At 41.5% G+C, this 18,284-nt stretch overlaps 1 protein-coding gene across 1 annotated transcript in view; it reads left to right on the forward strand.

Moving 5' to 3' along the window:
• The window catches only part of PPIL2 (peptidylprolyl isomerase like 2), a 100,692-nt gene that overhangs the window by 12,937 nt on the left and 69,471 nt on the right, over positions 1-18,284 (forward strand). The window contains exons 4-5 of the mRNA XM_073628996.1: positions 7,863-7,925; positions 10,478-10,529. Of these exons, the coding sequence (XP_073485097.1) occupies positions 7,863-7,925; positions 10,478-10,529 (115 nt within the window). The remainder of the gene's footprint in view (positions 1-7,862; positions 7,926-10,477; positions 10,530-18,284) is intronic.

Raw genomic sequence — 18,284 nt, forward strand, 5'->3', positions numbered from 1 at the left:
TAGCAGAGTTAATTAACACAAACAACAATGGGGATCTAATGACTCGTAGATCCCATACTAGAGACTTATTTACAATACACATTCTAGCAGGCAACAGACAGGTGGCTGGAATTGACATCAGCATCTCCTAACAGTATTTGTCCCAGCATTATGAATCAGCCACTATTTCTAATATGGCAAATCCAGGGTCCCCATAGTCTGTGTGTCCTGGGGGACCAGGACCCGAATCCACAGTAATACCACCTCAAGGGTCCCTAGGCATACAGCTCACAAAGAGCACCGTTCCCCCAAATGCCAGGGCCCACGATCGATCGGCAAGAGGCTAGCATTCAGTCCCCTCCAAAAGTCTCTCTCCCGGCTAGGTCTGTCACATTTCTCCCCTTTCGGCAGGAGACTAACACAGGAGGAGACCCCAGACGGGTTGACTCCAAAGTTAGTCAGTAGTTCCAGTCCTCTAATGCCTGTACCCGCACAGTACCCCAAACAAATTGTTCCAAACAAAGCATTACTCACCCAGCCAACCTCTGCCTCTCTCAGAGAACATATCTGCCACTGGGGAGAGGCCTGGACTGGCCCTTCTCCCTGGAGTCCTTTCTGCCGCTGGAGAGAAGACAGGGTGTCTGGACTCACACTGTCAGGCTGTTGGGGATCTGGGCCGACTACCCAGCATCCCTGGGGTATACAGGTGGAGACTAAAGTCCCATCCACCTTCACAGGAAATCCATCCTCTGTTAGTTGAGGGCAGAGTCCAGCAGTATTCGGCCCTGTTGCCAGCCCTTCTGCTGGAAACCCCACACCATCTGCTCCGGCTAACTGTTGGGGCAGGAGGCTGGCTTCCTCCACTCCCAAACTGTGTAGCTGCCATTGGGGAGGTGAGCCAGCTGCTTCCTTTTCCATTCTCTCATCTGGATGTTGGGACGATATGTCTGTGGTACTGTCTCCCAGGTGCACAGATCTTTGCTGGGGAGAAAAGACCACTTCTTCCACCCTGGCCAACTGTTGGGGAGGGACGACGAACACCTCCTCTCCCTTATCCCCCTGTATCCTGATCTGCTGCTGGGATGTGACCACCTCCTTCTCACCCTGAGCCTCCGGAACCGCCGCAGGTATAGGGCAGAGATCAAGGACCCTCTGTCCAGTTGCCAGCGCTTCAGCTGGGGAAGTTCCTTGTAACTTCACAGATACTTCTGTTGGTGCTGGGCAGAGCACAGTGAAGTTTGGCCCTAATAACAGCTCTTTTTCTGCTGGAGGCTCACCAGGTTGTTCTTCCTCAGCAGAAAAGTCTATCAAATCCCCTGTCTCTGCAACTGGTGTCTGGGGATAAAGGTTCACCATCTCCTCTCCGTGGAACCCAGAAGATGCTATCAGTGCTGGGCAGAGGTTAGCAGAGCTCTGCCCTGTTGTCAGCACTTCAAGTTTGGGGACGGCAGTCTTCAGATTTTCCACTGCCGATTCTCTGGCATGCTGCTGGACAGGCCCATTCCTCCATCCAAGATCATCCCATGCAGAAACAGGATCATCAAGGTCAGTCAGCACTTGCTGAATCCGCCATAAGACCTCCGCCTCCCTAGCTGTGGGGGCAGGTTGGCAAAGCACACTGTTACTCTGCAACATTGTCAACTCTTCAGCCAGGATTTCAGAGTTGTCAACTGGTATTTCCTGATAGTCCCAGGCAAAGGGAGCCCCACCCTGCTGCTGAGCGGAGTCTAGCAGCTGTCTGTAGGCCATCTCAAGCTCCCATTCCTGAACGGCCAGAAACTCCAAATCTTCCTGTGCCCAGTGCACTTCCGAGACATTCAGTCTTCGCTCTCTGTGCTCCATTATTTCCTCCAAACGCCACTCCTGATCACTCCAAAAGTCAGGGTCCCTGGACAGCCTCCAGTACAACAATCCCAGGCCATCGTAGTCAAAGCCTTCCGTGGGGCTGTCATCCGCTGTCCACGGGCACACTTGGGCTACATACCACTGGAGGGCTCTGTAGCTCTCGTCCAACCGCATTTCTGCCCGGATCAGCCTGCTTAACTCAGCTGTCCACTCCTGGTTCGGCTGTTCCCCCAATAACAGCAATCGTACTTCATACTGCGACCAGTACCTTACATGGATGGAGGGGAGAACTTTTCCCTGGTGTCGCTGCTCATGGGCTAGCGCTTCCTTCCAGAGTTCACAGCGGATAAAATCAAACCATTTCAGCAGGACCTGCTCTGATACTGGTCCTCTGTGCTGTATGTGCATCTCTCGCAACTTCCTTCTGAATTCCTCTTCCATGGTGGCTGGTATCTGTACCTCTCTTCTCCTGCTATCTGGACCTTGGATCCAGGTGATGGTTTGAATGTGTTCACGGCAAGGAAGCACGATCCCACCATTCCCTCCACGGCTCTCAAGTAAGTCTTTCAGCGTGGCTCCCCTGCAGGCTGGTTTGGAGTGTAAATGGAGAGCAAATCCCACTGCTGCCACCAATGTAACGAGCGCCTGCTCGCTCGGTTCCACTCTCCCGACACTCCTCTGCGGCTATAGAATCAGATTGCAGATCGCAACATCTGATGGTTCGGTCATCCGATGCTCCGGGACTAGAACTACAGCTATGTGCCGTTCAGGCAGGCTGTATGTAAGTTCAACCAGAAATCTCTTTTATTGAAAAATACAGGCTCTTTTATACTGTAAAAGAGGAGGTGCATACCTCCGGCTCATATTACTCTGAACATACACCTGTGACCAGAAACCTAATTAACATGGGCTAATTAACCAATCCCTTTAGACAGCATACAGACGAGCGGACTTTTCGACCAGACTCGTGTCCGTCGGACAGATTTGAAACGTGTTTCATTTCTAGGTCCGTCAAACTTTTGAGAAAAAAAAGTCAGCTGGAGCCCACACACGATCGGATTGTCCAACGGACTCCGGTTCGCCGGACCAAGTATGCCGTAAAGTCCGGTCGTGTGTACGCGGCATTAGTCTCAGGAATTTCACCCATTTCTTTGTGGAACAAATCCCTTTTCTTCTTGCAGCTGAGTCTGGACCAGAGTTTGACTTTTAACACTGTCAAGGCCCAGGTTTCTGTTCTTTCTATCCTGTTTCAGAGACCACTGGCCTCTCACTTTTTTGATTAAGACCTTTGTACAGGGTACCTTTGTACAGGGTACTTGGAAAAGAGCTCTGGCTTCTCATACCACCGTTTCTAGGTGGCTAAGGCAGATTATCATCCAAGCTTTTTGGTCTCAAAGATCAGGTTTAACCCTTTTCTGTCATGGTGCACTCTGCTAGGTTTGTCAGTTCTTTTTGTTCTTTTTCGACATCAAGCAAATGTTTACCAGATTAGCAAGGCGGCCACCTTATCTACTGTTCACATGTTCTCTAAGTTCTAAGAACCCAGGTAGATGTTTTGGTCTTGTCTGATGCCAACTTCTGGTATAAGGTTCTTCAGACGGCTATTTGAACCTCAGGTAGTCCCCATTTCTTTGTTGTATTCTTGGGCCTGTTAGCATTTGTTTGCTTTGTTGCCCACTCATCAGTTGTACTAGATGTCCTGAAGGTAAAAGCCTTCAAGCCTTCCTGTGTCACCCCCCCTTCCCTTTTTTAGTTATTATTTTTCTAGGAGTCCTTACTTGCTCTTTGTCACCGTTTACAGTCTTCCAGCACAATTCGGTACTTGCCAAAGCCTACTAAAACTTTGTTTAAAGACAGCCAACAATCCACATTGGAGCTGGATGGTGCTTTAAAAACTTTAAGAAAGTTGATTAATGCTTGCTGAAAGCTTTGTGAATGCCTTGCAGTATACATCGCTGTTCAGACTAACCTTTATAAACTGACACCCATTTAAATGATCGTCTTTCCTTCTAGAGCTGTCTTACTGTCTGATGTCACTATGTCATGCTGTTCTCATTTTTAACCGGATGGCTTTCTAATTTTTTGGTTCTTTAAACAGAAGTAGTCTAATTGGGTAGGCTGTATTGTTTGGGGAGCCTTTTCTGACTGATTGTCTTTGCACATCTGGAGGAGTAATATTAAGCCTATGAGATGTTTTCCATTGCCCAGTAGTGCACTCCATGCACAGAATATTCCTGTCTTAGTTTTAAGCTCATCCAAGGCTGCTAGCCAGTTGTTTTTCAACTTTTTGGTTTTAGCAGCGCTGCATCCGAGTCTCCCTTTCCCTATCAGTCACTACTAAATGGTACATGAGATTTTTCTCCTGTTTATTTTATCTTGTTTTTCTGTGCATACCTGCCTGCTGTGCCTGCAAGGTTTCTGTTTCTTGGCTGTTTGAAATGTCATGGTAATGCTGGCATCCATATCATCTCTCTGTAGATGCTTTTGTCACTTGTCACCAGTCTTCTTTTCTCTGCCATTCCCAATTGTTGGTTGCTGTCCTTCAGGCACTTGGGCTCTTAAGACTGCAGTTTATCTGGATCATTGCTGTGCTGATTGGGATGCCGGGCTTTTTTTTTCTTCAGTTTGCCTACCCATTTTTAGGTTTGCTTTAGGATGTCCGTGATTTGAACACCTGCCCCCCATTAACCTATAGAGAAATTGATTTTTATTTCTTTCTTTGTTTATTCTTTTTTGTTTATTGACCATAAAATCTTTTTTTTTTTTTTTTTTTTTTTTTTTTTTTCTTGTTGAGTTTATTGGGGAACATGAATCTCACCCTTGGTTTATAGTTCCCAGGTACATGAGTCCCAATTGCTGTACGTCTATTTGCATCGGCTGGGAGTATGCCATCAGTCACACTGGGTACCTTGATGAACTTGATGAGTCTTTTTTTTTTTTTTGTTTATTTTTTTTACAGCCTTATTACTATGCAAGAATGTATTTTTTTCTAGTAATTCCAAGAAAAATTTCCCTCTTCTAAAATTTTTATGTTAGTCCTGAACATAATAAGAAAATATACCAAGTATATGCATTCTTTTTTCATATATTTTGAATTGTGCCTTGCTTGAGGTGTATTTATAACCAAAATTTTTTTATTTTGGGTAAAGTGTGAAAGTAATAGGAACCCTGTTAGGTCTGTGTCCTCACTGAGGAGATGTACCCGGTAGAGGTGCAACAGACAGAAATTTTTGGTGCTGAAACCGAAAATGCAGGATACACTTGGCCAAAAAAGAAAAACGAAAATGACGACTGTTTTTAAAAAATATATATATTTTTACATATAATTCGACTTTTCAATTAATATCATAAACTTAAATGAACATGAATTTGTTGGCCATTATTGGCACCTTTTTAGTGCAGGAAAAGCTCATGGAAAAATCTATCCCTTTGAATTCTATGTATGTCTTCACACTGGTCCAGTGCACTTCCATTGTGGTGTTAAGAATCCTGCTTGATGCATTTTTGGTCAGTTAATAAAAAACGCACCTCCCTGTTGAAATGCATTGAAAATGCAGCAAGAACGCATTAACAACGCTCCCACGTTACGTTTTTAATGCGATTTTTGAGTCACATGACCTATGAAAAACACACCATAAGCACAGTAAAATGGTGGTAAAATTGCGGCAATATCGCATACGTTTTCTGTGCCATTGTCACCTTGGCACCTTTTTCTCCTATCGGCAGAATGCAGATAACACCATTTTCGCCTGGTATGTTTCGGCGGCTGAAATTTCGGTGCATCTCTAGTACCCGGTCTACTTGTCCCAGTGACCATTATCAAGGAGACAGAAAGTGATGGAGAAATCCAAAACTGTACTGAAGGTGAGGGGAAATCTTCTAACTACTGTCTAAGAAAGGATGTCCTCTCACTTTGTCAGGTGTTCAGGACAGGATGTGCAGGAAAATCTCCCCAAAGCGGCTCAGACGAAAAAAAATATGTGACATGGGTTTTATCTCTGCGTTCCTCGAAAAAAAAAAAAAAAAAAACAGTAGTTTTGATTATGCATACACTTAAAGTAAGTGTTTTTATAGTAATGCCTACTTAATGATGTCTACTCTACTGATTCTTCAGCTTCTGAATTAAATGATGTATCACATTTTGTGGATTAGTGCACTCATCTCATTATAAATCCTTTATAATAATAATAATCTTTAATCACCTTGAAACTAGTAATGCACCGAATGGGTTTTATGGTGCTGAAACCGATACCGAAAATAAATAAATCTTCCTTGATCCCGAAAACCGATACCGAAAGTGACTGTTTTTAAAAAATATTTTTATGCAGGAGATGGTCAGAGACTGCAGACATAGTACAGGAGATGGTCAGAGACTGCAGACATAGTACAGGAGATGGTCAGAGACTGCAGACATAGTACAGGAGATGGTCAGAGACTGCAGACATAGTACAGGAGATGGTCAGAGACTGCAGACAGGGTACAGAAGATCAATGCAGCCTCACAAGTGCCCATCATATCCAGCCTGCCAGTGCCCAGCAACCTACCAGTACTCATCATTTGCAGCCTGCCTGTGCCTCACCAGTGCCCAGCAGCCTACTACTGCCCATCATTTGCAGCCTGCCTGTGCCTCACCAGTGCCCAGCAGCCTACCAGTGCCCATCATCTGTAGCCTGCCTGTGCCTCACCAGTGCCCAGCAGCCTACCAATGCCTCACCAGTGACCAGCAGCCTACCCAGTGCCCATCATTTGCAGCCTGCCTGTGCCTCACCAGTGCCCAGCAGCCTACCAGTGCCTCACCAGTGCCCAGCAGCCTACCAGTGCCTGTCATGCAGCCTGCCTGTGCCTCACCAGTGCATATAAACATACACATATAAAACGTGCACACACAGACACATATAAACATACACACATATAAAAACACACATGCATACAAACATATATAGACAGCCTTTTTAAAAATTGGCAGCTGCAGCTCTGTACCTTCAATCTCCATGCCGGGTACTGCACTGTAGGGGGAAGCAGAGAGCACAGCACACACTGCTAGACACCTCTCCCTTACTTTCACTTTCAGAGTAAAAAGCGTGACCGAGATCCTGCACAGACGATTTACACATCGGCTGAGGATCCATATGCAGCCACCGCTCGGGGAGAGAGGGACATTACACAGAGACCCCACAGGCCGCCTGCAGCATGGACGAGGAGGGAGGGGAGAAGGAGAGAATAAGGACAGGCTCTCCAGAATGACACCCCCGTGATGGGCGGCACCAGGGGCGGGGCCCCGCCCCATTTTCTGCGCCATTATCGGCAAGAATTCTCTTTCGGCTTTTTGTCGAAAGGGCCATTTTCGGCCGAAATTTCGGTGCATCCCTAATTGAAACTAATATATTTTAGAATGTTAAATTATAACTAAAGGCAAAACTTTTATTTTTTTTTAGTTTTGGATAGAGAAGAGAGAGATTAGAACTCTTCTCAGTTTTTAGTGCTGTCTGTGCCTCCCGTTAAGGAGATCTCCCCCCTCTCTCAATTTTTCCTGTTTACCAATATCGTTGAAAGTGAAAGTAAAATTAAAATACCACATTTTGGGTTGTCCCCAGAAAAGTAATAGAGGGGAAATCTTCTAATGGGGGACACTAGTTCTGGTGACGTGGGCCCCTAATTTGCAGGGATTTCCTCTCACTTCCTGTTTGGCTATGTGACAGGAAGTGAAGGGAAATCTCCGCAATGGGACATAGATGGCGGGAAAAAAAAATCTGACAGGAGTTATAACCCTCCCTTGCTCTATCCAAAATGAAAAAATAAGTTTTGCCTATAATTCTACTTTAAGTGACTTGGATTTTAAATTCTGTTACTCTTTTATCTTGTCCTCGCAGCCCTTTGAATATCCAGTCTGCAGGTTCTGATTCGAGTGATGTGTAACATTTTGTTGATTAGTGCACTCATCTCATTATAAATCCTGTATAATAATCTGTGTTTGCCTTGGAACTAATATATTTTTGAACGTTAAGTTACTTGGATTTTAAATTCTGTTACTTTTTCAGCTTGTCCCTGCAGCCCTTTGAATATCCAGTCTGCACACCAGATGGAATAGTTTTTGATCTTCTGTAAGTGCATTTTGTAATTGATGAGCTTAGTTGTCTGTACCCAGTTATCTTTACATGAACACACTAAAATTGTTGTTGAATGGGTACAATAATAGACTGTCTATTTTGCCAAAAAAAATGTTACCTAGAGTCTTGGCACTAGCTATATTTCCACCAGTGTTTTGAAAATGAAAGGTGTGTATGTATACATCAGATATTGCATAGTAAACCTTTCATCTGTGATAAAAGGCTTAATATTGAGGGGATTTTCAGCAGTACTGAAGCTCTGAGCTTCTTTTTAGGCTTCTAGAGTGTCCTAAGCATCATAATTGTGTTCTAGGGAGAAATCATGTACATTAATACACATATTTGTGGTTAAAATCACAGAAGTACTATTTTGCTTGAAGTTTAAAGTGGCTGGTAAGTTAGAGTGACTGCCAGCCAACTTTCTTTAGTGTGTATGTTTTTAGATAAAGTTGGGACCAATGACATAATCTCTTTCCTGCCACTTGTTGCTGTGTTCATGAGACAGGTAACTGGACGCCTCGTTATTATTATTATATACGGTGCCTTGAAAAAGTATTCATACCCCCTTGACATTTTTCATGTTTTGTCACGTAACCACCGAAAATGTAAATGTATTTTTTGGGATTTTATGTGATAAACCGACACAAAGTGGCACATAATTGTGAAGTGGAAGGAAAATGATAAATGGTTTTCAAAATTTTTTACAAATAAATATCTGAAAAGTGTGGCATGCATTTGTATTCATCCCCTTTTACTCTAATACACCTAACTAAAATCCAGTGGAACCAATTGTCTTCAGAAGTCACCTAATTAGTAAATAGAGTCCATCTCCTGTGTAATTTAATCTCAGTATAATTACAGCTATTCTGTAAAGCCCTCAGAGGTTTGTTAGAGAACCTTAGTGAACTAACAGCATCATAAAGGCCAAGGAACACACCAGACAGGTCAGAGATAAAGTTGCGGAAAAGTTGAATGCGGGGTTAGGTTATAAAAAAATGTCCCAAGCTTTGGACATCTCACAGAGCACTGTTCAACCCATCATCTGAAAATGGAAAGAGTATGGCACAACTGCAAACCTTCCAAGACATGGCCGTCCACCTAAACTGACAGGCTGGCCAAGGAGAACATTAATCAGAGAAGCAGCCCAGAGGCCCATGGTAACTCTGGAGGAGCTGCAGAGATCCACAGCTCAGGTGGGAGAATCCGTCCACAGGACAACTATTAGTCGTGCACTCCACCAATCTGGTCTTTAAGAGTGACAAGAAGAAAGCCGTTGTTGAAAGAATGCTATAAGCAGTCCTGTTTGCAGTTTTTGAGAAGCCATGTGGGGGACAGCAAACATGTGGAAGAAGATGCTCTGGTCAGGTGAGACCAAAATTTTACTTTTTGGCTTAAAAGCAAAATGCTATGTGTGTCGGAAAACTAACACTGCACATCACCCTGAACACACCATCAACACAGTGAGACCTGGTGGTGGCAGCATCATGTTGTGGGCATGCTTTTTTTTTTTTTAGCAGGGACGGGGAAGCTGGTCAGAGTTGATGGGAAGATGGATGGAGAAGGATTAAGAGTGCCCTGCTCGGGGAGCTTACCATCTAAAGGAAGGGGGAGATGTTAAAAAAAAGTAATAGCTGTGGGGGGTGATCTGATTGGGGTGGAGGTGGGGTAGGCTTCCCTAAATAAATGGGTTTTCAGAATTTGTCTAAAGGTGGACAGGTTAGGAGATTTAAAGTTCTGTAGGGGAGCATGGGAAAAGGTAAAAGAGAGCTAGTAATTTCAGGCATCTTGAGAGGACTTCTCGTAGGAAGAATGTTTACATGTTTAATGCGTTACTAAACCCAGGACCCTGCATTCAGTATATCTGTTCTCCCACAGTACACAGAACATGGAATGTGCAATTATTTTAGTAAATATAAACTGCTAATTACCTTTTCTCATCAGGAGTATATAGCAGTTATGTGACTTCTATCAGTGTCTGGTTAAAGCTTGTAGGAGGAGTTTTCATTCTCCTCTGACTGTCCTATGAGGCTGCTTGACCCATGACCCTCTGTCTGCACAGTGCTGATTAGCCCAGTGCTGATCACATGCACCCTCCCAAAAAAATAAACTTTTTAAAAAATGCCGATAAAATTAGGCATGTGCAGAGTGCCCCCCAAGAATCTGTTTTATCGGCAGATGGATTGGTAAAAGAAGGTAAGGCAAGCCTGCTTTACTGCATATACACACTGATTTTACTGTTGTCAGTTTAGTAATACTTTAAAATCTAGTCTAAGGTTTCCTTTAGCTTAACCAAAACCCCAGCCTATCCTCCAACATTAACCTTAACCCCTAAATATAGACTTGCCTTTTTGGACATCAAAAATGCGGTCCCATGCCAAACACTACAGGCTCCCAGATCTCAACACCAAAACCAGTAGTTTCCAGAAAACCAGGATTACAACTGTCTGTTGCATTTTTTTTTTTTAATTTAAAGTGTAATGTGAATTCTGATTATTGATCATAATCATAAGGGATTTTGATTTGATCTTCTGTTTGTTTTCCTGCAGGAGTATTGTTCCATGGATAAAGAGATATGGAACTAACCCTATCACAGGAGAGGTGTGTTTTTCTGTCTACATGTTGGATGTTGTTCATTTTGTTCCTTCTCTCTCTAAATATTTTTCCACAGTAAAAACGTAGTCGGTTTCAGTGCAGGTAACTGAGGTATTAACAGATGAAAATGTACAATATATGGGAGTTTTTTGTTTTTTTTTATTTTAAAATGTAAGTCTTGCCTAAATGTTTACGTGTGATAAAGGATAATAATCTGGTTTACCAAACTCTTCCTGTAGTGACAACGCTGGAGCTTCCCCCTAAGTTTGAAAGTGATAAAACTTTTCCCCAATGGAACCACAGGCAGCTAAAATAAATTTGCAGGACTTTTTTTTATTGGCAAATAGTGAATATTTGTGCTTGTATAGCTGGAGTGTGTATTTTTAAACCCCACTAAAAATGTATTAGTATACCAAACTGTAGGCAATTGTGGCCATACACATTATCTCTGTCTGTGTGGATATGAACTCTGTGAAGCAGCTCCATGAGACTATATTCTGTTGTAATTACATTTTCTAATCCTGCAATTATTCTTCATACTGGGAAAACCCAAATAAATAATAAAACTTTTAATAGGAACTGTTTCAGTATATCGCTGATTTATCAAAATGATAAAAAGCTCAATATTTTAAATTGATTTACAGTGGGGACGGAACGTTTTCAGACCCCCTTAAATTTTTACTCTTTGTTATATTGCAGCCATTTGCTAAAATCATTTAAGTTAATTTTTTTTCCTCATTAATGTACACACAGCACCCCATATTGACAGGAAAACACAGAATTGTTGCAGATTTATTAAAAAAGAAAAACTGAAATATCACATGGTCCTAAGTATTCAGACTCTTTGCTCAGTGTTTAGTAGAAGCACCTTTTTGATCTAATACAGCCTTTAGTCTTTTTGGGAAAGATGCAACAAGTTTTTCACACCTGGATTTGGGGATCCTCTGCCATTCCTCCTTGCAGATCCTCTCCAGTTCTGTCAGGTTGGATGGTAAAAGTTGGTGGACAGCCATTTTTAGGTCTCTCCAGAGATGCTCAATTGGGTTTAAGTCAGGGCTCTGGCTGGGCCATTTAAGAACAGTCACGGAGTTGATGTGAAGCCACTCCTTCATTATTTTAGCTGTGTGCTTAGGGTCATTGTCTTGTTGGAAGGTAAACCTTCGGCCTAATCTGAGGTCCTGAGCACTCTGGAGAAGGTTAACAAAGAGTGAAAAATGTAAGGGGGTCTGAATACTTCCCATCCCCACTGTATATTGCTCTTCTTATTTGAACTTGGCAATCAAAGCTTTCAAATTTTTAAAATATAGAATGCTTATGTAACTGGCCAAGCCTCAGTTTTCATGGCCTGTAATTAAAGCACAGATTTTTTTTTTTTTGCAATGCAGACCTTAGCCTTAAACAACATGGTTGCCAACAGTTCTTTTCTCACACTTTTTTTTTTTTTGGGGGGGGGGGGGCACGTTTTCCCTGCCAGCCTGGTGAGCAGATACTCAATATAGTTTGTGCATCAAGACCAATTGTGTGTAGATATTTATGTTGCACTACGTTAATGCTGGGATCATAATGGTAGCATAATCTGTCACTGAAATGCGTTCCGCTTTTCTGGTTGAATCTTACAACAGGGGTATATTGCCTGGTGGTTAGACTTTATTTGCAGTTCACTGTTTTAACACTAGGTGGAGTTATTTTATTTACCAGAGACACACATTGCTTTTAACAGTCTTATTTGTGTATTACTGAAGCATCATTTCCCACAATCTGTGTTTAACGCATTTACAGTTAATAATAGTGATGGAAAAGTGACTCATCACATGACAATCCAACAGCGTTGATTGTGTTTATAGCAGATGCCTGAATGTGCTAGGGCTGAAGAAAGTTATAGGCAGTGATTGTGATAATAGTTCATTAATTATACTTTAGCTGCTATGATGCTGTTCATAAGCATGTTGCAGTGCAGGTTTCACAATATCAATGTTCTAGAGATTGTGGCACTCTAAAAATGTGTATATATGTACTATGAAGGTTTTGCTGTGAGCACTTTTCATTATTTTATCTTATATTTAAGTATAAAGACAAAACTTCTCAAACAACATGGGGCTGAACATGAGAAACCTTAACGTGTATGGCTAGCCTTACACAGAAGACAGACTTCTTCTCACTTTGTTTGCTACCAGCAGTTATCACTGCAGGTAACCGCTGGCTGGGGGGACAACCAGAGATAGCTGTGGCTGCCACTGACCTGTAACTGAAGTGTACAGGGCTTGGCGACCACGGCTAGCTGCTCATGGATGGAAGAAACAGCTGCAGGAGTCAGAAGATTCCTGCACTGTCATTTGCACCAGCACTAGCCGCCTGTGCAAATTCAGCTTAATCCCTCCCTTTACCGCAGCAGTTAACACAAAATTATTAGTTGACAAGATACCTGGCAAAATCAACAGGTATTTTTGCACCTCTCTTTTACAAAGGTTTTTATTGACAGAATGCAAAATAAGAAAAACTTGCAGAACCATTGGACCATAACCATCATTCAGAATGCATAGCATAATTTAAGAAGTTAGCTCTGGGATACATTAACCCTTTCATGACTAAGCCTTTTTCTGACATTTGGTGTTTACAAGTTAAAATCTGTATTTTTTGATAGAAAATTACTTGGAACCCCCAAACATTATGTATATATTTTCTTTTAGCAGAGAATCTAGAAAATAAAATAGCGATTGTTGCAATATTTTATGTCACACGGTATTTGTGCAGCGGTCTTTTAAGCGCAACTTTTTGGGAAAAAAGACACTTTCATGAATTAAAAAAAAACAAAATAATAAAGTTAGCCCAATTTGTATAATGTGAAAGATGATGTTATGCTGAGTAAATAGATACCAAACATTTCACACTTTAAAATTGCACACTCTCTTGGAATGGCGACAAACTACGGAAACTACTGGCGACGTTTTAAAAAAAAAATAACGGTTACCAGGTTAGAGTTACAGAGGAGGTGTAGTGCTAGAATTATTGCTCTCGCTCTGACGATCGCGGCGATACCTCATATGTGTGATTTGAACAGCGTTTACATATGTGGGCGCGACTTCCGTATGTGTGTTCTTTGCTGCGCGAGCTCGCGGTAAGGGGGGGCGCTTTAAAACATTTTTGGTTTTATTTCATTAATTTTTATTTTTTTACATTGTGGTTTTTTTTTGTTTTTTTTTTTTTATTTTGATCACTTTATTGCTGTCACAAGGAATGTAAACATCCCTTGTGACAGTAATAGGTGGTAACAGGTACTCTTTATGGAGGGATCGGGGGGACCCCCAATCCCTCCTTTGCACTTCAGTGTATTCAGATCGCTGAAAACGGCGATTCTGAATACTGTATATTTTAAAAAAAACGGCGCTATTGGCCGCCGCGTAAACCGAGAGTGACGTTGTGATGTCACTTCTGAGTTTACAGAGAGAAGACTGGAACAAAGCCGTTTCCGGCTTTATGCTTTCTTTAGCCGCCGGAAGTGGCGGATCGAGGATTAGGTCTCCCTGTGGGATGGGAGACCCGGTAAGAGCGGCAGAAGGAGGCGGAAGGGGGGGATGTCCCCTCCTGCTCCTCCGGGATAACAACCGAGCGGCTTTTAGCCGCATCGGTTGTTATCCCTGGAAAGCCGACTGCCTGCTCTAAAAAAACGGTACCGGTATAATGCCTGCAGCTGCGTGCATCATCCTGATATAATCCCCGAAAGCCAAGGCCGCATATATGAGTACGCTCGGCGGGAAAGAGTTAAGATAAATGACAGTTGCAGTAAGGAAGATATAGAATATGTGCGATATTCTTTTACAAAGATTTATTGATAGAAAAGTGAATACAACAAATAAGTGCAACTGATTGAAGGTTACATCAAACATGAGATAAAGAGGATCACAACACAGGGATGCTATGTAAATGTGGAACAATATTCACCGTTACAATAAGAAAATTAGTGAGAAAAATGAATAGAATAGTCCATTCTAATTATGTTATTTCTTCTATATCACTGTAACCATCATTATTAAACCTGACTCCTTGGTTTCAGGAGTCACAAAGATGAGTACAATTAAAAGAAGCGAATGAGTAGAGATGAAAAAATAAAGGAAACATAGAAGAGAAAGAAAGAAGGGGAGAAGAAGGGGAAGAGTCCATTATGAGGGAAGGGGGTGCATCCGGAGGTCTTTAGATTGATAGGAGTAGGTTATTGAACCTAGAGGGTTGGTTATGTACAATATGTGCGATATTCAAGTGTTTCTAACAGATGATGTAACAAAACCCTTTCAATGGTATTTTGAGCAGACCAAAGGTAAGTAAAAAAGACTTTCATTTGTCCTTTTTATTTAATACAGCACTGCTAAAATAAAGGACCAAAACTAACCAAGAGAAAAAGAAAAAATATAAAAAAAAATAAAATATATATATAATATAATATCTCATCACGACAAAATAGGAAGTGACACTCACCCATTCATTCACATTTGAAAAAAACTTTCCTAAGCACTTTTTAACCAACCGCAATCTGCAACCCTCCACAATCCCTCTTCCAGGAGTGAAGACCAGTGATCTACCAATTACTTATAGCAGATATTTCTACGCCGTCACTGGAGTCTTCAGGACCCTATGAGTACTCTGCCGATGAATCCAATGGAAGGTGTCTGTCACCAGGCAGTGATATGGGCACCTAAAAAAAAACCTCTTTCACTCTGCAGTAAAGAAACAAGAAGACTCAAGACCCAGAACATCACATGACCATAGATTTATATAAGGATTTTGAGTGCATTTGCCTTATTTCTTTTTAATTATTGGGACGATTTTTGTAGAGGGGTAGGGATGGTGCAGGCTTCTTTCACTGGACTTCAGTTTTAAACAAAAAAACAGCACTTATGTGCCAAACTATCTGGAGTAAAGAATTTTAAAAAATTCCACCAAAATTAAATCTGCTTAAAATAGACTATGCCTTGCCTTTGTCTTGCTTAATTGATTAAACATCCAACTAAGCTGACTCATAGATGAGTCATTGCTGTGATTATTCTGAACAAACAGACTTTTTTTCAGCAGAGCTGAGAGTGACAAAGCTTGAAGGAGAAAAGGACACCAGTGCGCCACCTGCTGGTTGAATAGGTTGCCTACCTAATAAAAGTATTTTCATTATTTCCAGTCTTGACCCTAATAAATAAAACGCATGACACGTACGAAAGCACTGTGTAATCTATGTGCTAATTTAAGCATTTGGGTTAGGTTTTTCTTTAAGAAATGGGCAAAGTTAATTTCACTTAAAAATCATATATTTTAATATGGGTAAAGTAATTTTTTTTTATAATGCTGGGACTTTCTTTCCCTATCCTCTTACTGTACCTTTAAGAGTCTGTGTTAACAAGCTTTTGTTCACTTCAAACTGGTTTTGCATTCCCATATATTACTATGAAAATACAAAACCTTCTTAAAGCAGGTGAACAGCAGTTCAAATGCACACTTAAATGAATTCTGTATGATCTTGGAAGTATCTTAAACTGATGCCATCAATATAGACCCTTATATTGATGATTACCAGATAATGATTTTCAAAAAATATTGCAGCATAGCACTGCTTTTCAGATAATGAACAGTGCGCTGAGCTAAGCAAATTTAGTATTTTTTGTAATATCTTGCTCATATATCTAGGTTTCAAGTCAACTTAAAGCTGGGTTTTATATATATACACAAATAAACGCCAAATTATTTACTTAGCTTTGCGGTTCAAAGTTGATTTGCTGATGAAAAATGGGGATTTCAGGGCTGTCATACTTTTGTTTTGTTATTCATCAATGGCAGCCTCATGTTTGACCCTACAGGCCTCTTTTAGGGGCTGGTTCACACTAGTAGTTGTGCTGTGCGTAGGATGACAGCATGCTGACGTATGGATTGTGATGGACTGCACTGTTGACTTTTTTTTTTTTTCATATGCTTGCGGTAAGCCTTTTGTGTGGCACTGGTGAAGGAGCACATATTTGATGTTCCATACCTGGAGGAGTATCCTTGGTTTTTATTTCGGCACAAGTTTGATATTCACGGCAAGATTTGGATTTATTTAAGGACATTGACTTATGTAGTGTGGACTTTACCATACTTTTTTTTTTTTAATTATTATTTATTTTTTTTTATTTTTTTTACTTTTATATACACTGTAGATGATTTATTCATATTAAATTATATTTATTTATGCATTCACATATCTTGTAATTAGCGCAGCACTGTTTTGATTTATGCTGTGTATAGTTTGTCAAGAAAATTATGGGAATTTTAGCATATATCCATGTTTTCAAGTTTATTTTAAAACATTGCCGCTCTTCCTTTTCCAGTTTACGTGGTAACATGTATAAGTTGGCCTCAGCTTTGCACCACTCCACACGCCATGTCCTCTGACGTGTTTTGACCTATATGACTAAGCCCTGGTGGGTGGGGCAAAACATGTCAGAGGACATAGTGTGTGGAGTGGTGCAAGGCAGAGGCCAACTTAACCACATAGACTGGATAGGATTGAGCGGCCATTTTTAAGTATTTTTTTTGCCAGCACCCCATTCCTGAGTACCAGCGGGACTATATATACTCAGTTTTTTGCTTGGAGTGGCAATACAAGTATTATCACGTCATGTTTTCAAGCCTTTTTTAAAGCTGTGTAGAGCTGAACACATTTTACCGTTACAGGAATGCAATGAAAACTCTGTCCAACTTTCACCAGTTTTTCTAATGAAAACATCAGAACTGGCCCCCGTAAGGTTTTTTGTGTTTACACAGGCGTTGAATTTTAAAGCCGCTGTGGAGATGCGACTCCGTGTCACAGGTGCATATGAGCAAAACCACCCCGCTAGCAGCTGAATAGCGCTGGTAAAGGGGCGCTACAAATAGCGCTGTTTTACCGCTGATGCCCGGGGCAGCTCAGTGTGAAAGGGGTCTTGCTGTATTTGACTATTAGGCTGTGTTTTATGGGATTCCTATTTGCGCTTCATAAATAATAGGTTTAAACTTGAGCTATTTATTCTCTAAGGCTGTTTCAAAGTCACGCGTTTTTCCTGCAATTTTGTACAGGTCACCAATATAAAAAGCAGAAAAACGCCTGTAATCTGCCCCAAAGAAGCTCATGTTCTTTTTTATGCTTAAGGCGTTTTTCAGGCATTTTGCTTCAGGTGACAAAACGCTCAGGTGTGAACAAGTGCCATTGAAATGAATGGGATTTTGCTTGTTGGGCGTTTTTCAGGCTTTTTTTGAAGGCGTTTCACAAGCATTTTATGAGCTAAAAACGCTCAGGTGTGAATACAGCCTCAATGTTAGTGTTTCTGTAAAGTGCATTACAATGTGTGGGTTTTAAATAGCACTCTATAAATACAGGCCTATATTTATAACCACATGCTGTATTTCACATAATCTATTCTGACCCACTTCTTAGGTATTGGGTTGTACGCCCTCTACCCAGACTGTCTGCATACTTTGAATATCTGTCATGCTATTGGCGTGCATAAGCGTGTCTTGCACATTTCAGCCTCTCTCATTGGGCGCAGTAAACGCCACATTTATCCCCCACAGGCATTTAAGCAGTGTTTGTGTGAACCTCATTAATAGCTAGGTGAGCTATTCCTGAATGACCAGATTTTCCAGGTGTGTTGAGGCCATGTCAAACTGATCCCAATATAAAGAAAGAGCCATTGCAACACAGGATCACATTTCAAGCATGAAGTATTTCCTCCAGGGCACTTGTCCCTTTATTAATTCTGACTGCAG

The sequence above is a fragment of the Aquarana catesbeiana genome, linkage group LG01 (genome assembly GCF_042186555.1).
Source record: "Aquarana catesbeiana isolate 2022-GZ linkage group LG01, ASM4218655v1, whole genome shotgun sequence".
Classification (NCBI taxonomy): Eukaryota; Metazoa; Chordata; class Amphibia; order Anura; family Ranidae; genus Aquarana; species Aquarana catesbeiana.